We start from the raw sequence: 7,181 nt of genomic DNA on the forward strand, positions 1-7,181 counted from the left end.
ATTATCAATACATTTACAAAGTTTCATGTTAAGACATACCCTGTCTTATCTATATAGAAATTACTCCTAATAGTACATACATCTATTTAGTCTAAAACCCTTAACCTGTATATGGTTATTGGGGAGATTACCTTTATATTTATGGCTACTCAGTACTAACTGAGCCTTGGTGAATGAAATAAATGAAAGTCCCTATAACCTGTACCCACAGCCCATAAATACAAAAATATTCTTTGTGGGTAATAATTAGTGAGTATGAGGTGACACCAATACAGCTATATTTGGCTCAACTTTATTGGATATACAATCAATTAGGAATATTATCTCCTCCATGAGGCAATGGGTGTGGATCATTAGATCGTCAGTGTCTGGGTCGACATTGTTTAGGTCAACCACTATAGGTCAACAGTCACTAGGTCGACAGGGTTTAAAGGTCGACAGGGTTTCTAGGTCGACATGTTCTAGGTTGACAGGTCAAAAGATCGCAAGAGTTTTTCATGGGTTTTTTTGGTGTCGTTTTCTCCGTACAGTGACCGGGAAGCCCAATTAGTGCACCATATTCCTTCACATGGCTCGCTTCGCTCCCCATCCTTCAGGCAAGGTGCCTCGCTGCGCTCGGCACAGGTTACTATTCCCAATCGTAGTCCGCGTGGATCGTTAAGTATGAAAAAGTTCAAAAAAAGAAAAAATTTGAAAAACTCATGTCAACCTTTTGACCTGTCGACCTAGAACATGTCAACCTAGAAACCCTTTCGACCTTGAAAACATGTCGACCTAGTGACTGTCGACCTATAGTGGTCAACCTAAACATTGTCGACCTAGGCACTGTCGATCTTCAGACCGGATCCCGAGGCAATTGTGAGTTTGGACTTCGTACATCTCAACAATTTTTGGATAGGAGCATGACAAGACAACTAATATACTATAACATATGTGAATTAGGAACTAAAAGTCGTCTACTGATGATACACAGAGCCAGCCCTAGGCATGGGCAAACTAGGCAAATGCCTAGGGTATTTGGAATGCATATGGGCACAAGCAGCTTATGCTGATTAAAATGATATGCAGCATGCCTATATTCTGTGTATGACTGCAGCTCTATCTGCATACAAAATGCATTACTAATGTGCGGCAAATGTGTAAGAGACATTATGCGTAGAAAGACATTAATAATGTGTGTCATGTGTAAGGGGCATTACTGTGTGGTATTATGTGTAGTGTGTGTATAAAGGCATTACTAATGTGTAGCATTATGTGTTTAAGGTGTAATGCTTTGTGGTGTAACATATAGAAAGGGCACTACTGTGTGGTCTAATGTTAATAAAGAGCAATATGGTGTGGTGTAATGTGAATAAGGGGCACTACTGGGAGGAGTAACGTGGTACTACTGTGTGATGTAACGTGCATAAAAGACACTATTGCATGATATAATGTGAATAAAGTTATCTTGCCTAGGGCATCATATTGGTTAGGGCCGGCTCTGATGGTACGTCTATATATAGTTATTTCACAAGTGGATCGATTAATAATTATTCCATATTCAATTAGCATACTAAGCAACGAATAATAAGACACCATTTGGATGATAACATGTGGACACCAATTTTAAACTTTATTACACAATCTTTATTTTTAATTTTCACTTTCATGTATGTTAAGTCTTTTGCACTGTAATATTTCACAAAGACATAAATAAAAATCTAAATTTTTTATTGAGCAATAAAGTAAAAGCGAATTCTTAATAATTATTCCGGGAAAATGAAAGGCGCAGGGAGCAAAAGACTCTACATGTATGACCATAATTACAGGGGCGACCTTTATTACATGGATGCTACATTTATTCTATAAATAAACATTATATACAAAAGTTATAGAGATGCCCAATACACATATAATCTAATAATACCACTATGACAATGATAGTTGTGTGCAGGCTGCAGCCCTGGTCAGGGACAAGTAGTGTCTGTGATGTCACAATGCAGCCCTGGTCAGGGACAAGTAGTGTCTGTGATGTCACAATGCAGCCCTGGTCAGGGACAAGTAGTGTCTGTGATGTCACAATGCAGCCCTGGTCAGGGACAAGTAGTGTCTGTGATGTCACAATGCAGCCCTGGTCAGGGACAAGTAGTGTCTGTGATGTCACAATGCAGCCCTGGTCAGGGACAAGTAGTGTCTGTGATGTCACAATGCAGTCCTGGTCAGGGACTAGTGTCTATGATGTCACAATTGTGTCATAACCTCATATCCACGTGGATGTTACTCAGACAGAGCAGTTGCTTTGCTGACATCAGTGGAGGAGGTTCATCACTGCTGTTAAGCTCATCGTTTAGTTGTTAAGTTTATAGTTTAGTTGTTTTCATTATTTTAGTAATAAGTTTTAATATTAGTAATTAGTATTATATAAGTGTTAAGACAGGGGCCTAGCCCCTGTACAGTGACCGGAGATGTCCGGATTTTCATGGAAGAAGCTGTTTTCCACCATTTCCTGCAAACCGTTGGCGAACTGGATCACCTCCAAAGTGGCCTTTCACCCTCCAGAGCCAACGTACACGCTGCAGGAGACTGAGGCCTCTCAGGCCCATGACCTTCCTCCTGTGTGCAAACTACACCTGTCAGAGAGTGCTAACTGGCCATACTCCCAGCAGATACTGGATGAGATGGAGACATTCTACTGTACCACCAAGCATGGTAACAGCCTGAGCTGCATGTACATCCGCTGCGCCCCTGGGAGCCGGTACACCATACTTTACTCCCATGCCAATGCTTGTGACCTAGGCGAGATGTGCAGCAGCTACTATGACCTCGGCTCAAAGATCGGATGCAATATTTTCTCGTATGATTACTCAGGCTACGGGGCGAGCAGCGGCAAGCCGAGCGAGGAAAACTTATACGCTGACATCGAGGCAGCCTGGCACGCCCTGAGGACCCGGTATGTATGTTTGGGGTATATGGGTGTCCTGGGTCACATATATGTATATTTACTACATAGGGGAGTGTATATGCTGTGTATTGTGCTCCTGATAGTCTGTATACTCCACTCATCACATGTACTGAGTATATAAATGTAATTGGTGTATTGGGGTTTGCCTATATAGGGACAGTGGGTATACTATTGCTGGTATTATACTGTATTAGCCAGAGGATATAACCACTGTAGAAGCAGGGAGTGACATTGTCCTCTGCTCTCCTGCCTAATGTGATGCATTGCTATGTGTATTGTGCTGTAAGATCCTGTTGCATCATTGGGCTCCCCCTTCTATCTAGCAGCATAGAGGGGTTACTGCTGAAATCCCCATGGTGCAAGGATCTGGGTTGTGAGTGGGTTTTGCCCAGCCCTGATATAAGGTAAATACAGTCACACCAGGAGCACAATTTGCAGTAACACAATGTGTACAAGCACTGGAAATATACCACAATATGTGCTTTGCTAGACTATTGTAATAAGATGTGTAGGTTACTTAGGATCTGACACCGATTTAGGGTCTCAGACAAACATACAATATTGTTTTCCTCAGTGTACACACATTTGTCATTAATATCCCTTTCAGACAGCCTGAGGCGGGTCGTACCCGGGAGCCTGACGTGGGAGCTCCCAGTATGTGACCCGTCTCAGGCTCCCCGGCGGGGGAAGCGGCACATGGAGATTACATGATCTCCAAGCACCGCCTGTACACTCACAGTGAACGGGTGCCAGGTCACATCGACCCGGCTCCCGTTCACACCGCACAGTGAGCTGGGTTGCACATGTGTTCAACCCTGCTCACGAACAGGGTTGAAAAACCGGGTCACTCGACCCAGTATTTCAACCCTAGCACCTTTCAGACCGCACATGAAGAACACGGGTTATGTGCGTTCATGTGCCAATAACCCGTGGTCAGAGGTGATGGTCTGAAAGGGTTATAACTGAAAAATATGTCCAAAAGTAGCTGTAGGTGGGTTGTTGTTTCTGCTGAGACCTGTATTTCTGCCATATTTTCCTCTCCTCACTTGCCATGTTATATTACTATTCATTCAGTCTCACAGGAAACACTAAAGCTTCCTACCACCTGATCACACATAGACCCTGCCCCATTTTGTTTCTGTGTTCCATGTTGTTGGTTACTAAGCTGGGCTGGACAAATCCCAGGGACCAGGTAAAACCACCTGTATATAACACAGTGCTCCTGGCGCCAAAAGTTTAGGGTGTTTCCTCCTGATGTGACTGGACGCACCCCTACCCTAGCTCCTTAGTGGTCCTAGTTGGCTGTAACTAGGTAAATGTGCATGACCTATGTAGTCCTGTTCCACGTGTACACTGTCTATCACCCATATAAGGAATCAGTGTGTTTATCTAGTTCAGGTATAATGCCGTTATATAGAAGTTATTCATAAGGAACTACACTAGAAGTGATGTCATTAGATTTTATTACATTTTCCTGCTTTATCTCTACAGATATGGAGTCCCGGCTGAGAAGATCATCCTGTATGGGCAGAGCATTGGGACGGCAGCTGCAGTGGACCTTGCCACCCGCTACAAATGCGCTGCAGTAATCCTGCACTCACCGCTCATGTCAGGGTTATGGGTCTTTTCTCCTAACATACGGAGGACCTGCTGCTGTGACCCCTTTCCCAGGTAAGACAATGCTATGCTTTTATACTAAGCTGTTTGTTACCTGTGGAGTTTAGTATGTGCTGGGAGTAAGCAGGCCGGGGCAGCTCATGTATAATTCAGTCGGCCCCTATGTATACTTTGTCAGGCATCACCAGCTACAGTATATTGGTCCAATCTGCCTGTATTGAAATGGGCTCCGGCCACTATCTGAGGACATGTGTGACATCACATAGTATAACTCAGGCTTTCCATTCTAGGCCAGGGAATAATGTGTTTCCCGCTTGTCACCAACTAGACTGCAGATACAGAAGGTCTCTGCTTACACTAATTATTACTGTTTATCTGAGCTATGGCCACATTTTCAGGACTCCGTGTCAGAGGGCTGAGAGCACAATGCTGCTGCTGTCTGAGGAAGTAAACCCCAATATCTGCGCAGGGCCGTCTTAAAAGCAGTGTAGGCCCCTGGGCAAAGCAATGCACTGGGGCCCCTGCCCATCGGTAGGGGTGGGGGGTGCTATCAGCGGCAGCTTTGATGTCCCTCAGGTGGTAGGGGGTGTTCTATCTTCCGCTCAGCATGTAGGACCTGGAGCAGTAATTTCTGCTGATTACTCCTTTATTACTCAGGTGGTGGGTGATGGGGTCGGAGGGAGAACACTAAACTGTAGAACTTGGCATTGGGCTGAATGAAGGGGCCCATAACATTACTTGCAGGGTGGTAGGGGGTGTTTAATACACAGGGCATGGGTGGATAGTGGAGTGGGCTTAATATATTCATCATTTTCGGGTGGGGGGGGGGGGGCCAGCTTGGTTGACTGCAGATATCTCCAGTTCCTGGAAATAGATTTCTTAGCTTTCAATTGGATAAAGAACTAGAGTCTCCCACCTTTCGGGAAGTTCTGGGGACTTGGGGGTCAGAGTTCAGGAGCCATAGCAATCCATCAACGAAAATATAAAACTGCATACCAGGCGTGTGGAACTGGAGCAAGTGCTGGAAGGCTGATATCTCTGGGGGAAGCAGTCAGGATCCCGGCAGTCAGAATCCCGATACCGGAATCCTGACACACTTCTGATTGCAGACACCAGCATCCAGAATGGGTGTACCATCCCAGCACCGTAATCCCGACAGCTGGGATGCTGAATGAACAGACATTGCGGTGCCAGAGTGATCAGCTGCGGGAGTGGTTAGGTTTAGGCTGCATTTCAGGGTCTTAGGGTTAGGCTGCGTCCCAGGAGTTAGGGTTAGGCACCCCCCTCAGAGGGTTAGGCTATAGGGGGAGGGTTAGGTTTAGGCAGCGGGGATGGGCGCTTAGGTTTATGCACCTCCAGGAGTGGTTAGAATTAGGCACTAAGGGGGAGGTTAGGGTTAGACAGGTGTATAGATAGGAAGGGTTAGGGGGGTGGGGAGAGGGGAGAACACCCCTTTCTCACCCCTGTCAGCTTCATACTGATCCCATCTCTGTTTCTGGGCATAGTAGAGACAAGCTGTCAGTGTCCTGTGTCTGTGCACTTGACTCGCTACTACTGCCCCAATGTATTATCTGACATGCCGCAAGGTGACGGTCCGCAGGAGCCGGAGTAGCGGCAGTGTGTATGAGGGCTACTTAAACATTGGACCCCAGAAAAGTCACCTCTGGGGCTGGGTTTTATTCCCAATATGGCATGGCTATTTATAAATGGGAAATATTGCAATATCCCTCTTGTCCTATCTGTACTCTATAATAGAAACAAGTAGTATTGTGTGTGACTTTGGCCAACAGATTGCTCTCTGCTCATTACCAACAGTAGATTAGATGTCCAACATAAGTTCTGCCACAGTATGTGACCTTCTTCTACATGGGCAGCTTTCATGTTGCACGATGCAGGTTTTGCATTTTTCCAGACTATATATTTAGTGGCCCTTTTACGGAATACATATGTAATGCCGGCTGACGGGATACCTGCTGTCAGGATCCCAACAGCGACATCGCGCCAGGCAGAATCCCGGCACTCACCACAAGATCTGTTCCCACTCAGGTGGTGTCGTGGACCCGGCCACCACCCGAGTGGAAATAGTTGGCTGTGGTAGGGATTCTGACTGGTGGGATGCCGCTGTCGGGACCCTCTGAACGCCGGGATCCTGACAGCTGGTATATTAACTGCATCATCCTTTTACATGTGTGATTGCTCCATGCTGTTTCTGTTGTATAATTCCATTGTACTTTGTCCTTTGCAGTATCAACAAAATCTCTAAGGTGACCTGTCCGCTGCTCATCATTCATGGCACAGAAGATGAGATTGTGGACTTTAGCCTAGAGATGAGCGCCTGAAATTTTTCGGGTTTTGTGTTTTGGTTTTGGGTTCGGTTCCGCGGCCGTGTTTTGGGTTCGACCGCGTTTTGGCAAAACCTCACCGAATTTTTTTTGTCGGATTCGGGTGTGTTTTGGATTCGGGTGTTTTTTAAAAAAAACACTAAAAAACAGCTTAAATCATAGAATTTGGGGGTCATTTTGATCCCATATTATTATTAACCTCAAAAACCATAATTTCCACTCATTTTCAGTCTATTCTGAATACCTTACACCTCACAATATTATTTTTAGTCCTAAAATTT

The 7,181-nt window shown here is 45.2% G+C and overlaps 1 protein-coding gene across 1 annotated transcript; it reads left to right on the plus strand.

The window, feature by feature from the left end:
- Positions 1 to 2,444: 2,444 nt before the first annotated feature.
- LOC134949753 (alpha/beta hydrolase domain-containing protein 17C-like) lies at positions 2,445 to 6,897 on the plus strand. The gene is made up of 3 exons (XM_063938497.1): positions 2,445 to 2,929; positions 4,433 to 4,612; positions 6,804 to 6,897. Exons 1-3 carry the CDS (start codon positions 2,445 to 2,447, stop codon positions 6,895 to 6,897), a joined length of 759 nt encoding a protein of 252 aa, XP_063794567.1.
- The last annotated feature ends 284 nt before the right edge of the window (positions 6,898 to 7,181 follow it).

This window comes from Pseudophryne corroboree, chromosome 8, assembly GCF_028390025.1.
Source record: "Pseudophryne corroboree isolate aPseCor3 chromosome 8, aPseCor3.hap2, whole genome shotgun sequence".
Classification (NCBI taxonomy): domain Eukaryota; kingdom Metazoa; phylum Chordata; class Amphibia; order Anura; family Myobatrachidae; genus Pseudophryne; species Pseudophryne corroboree.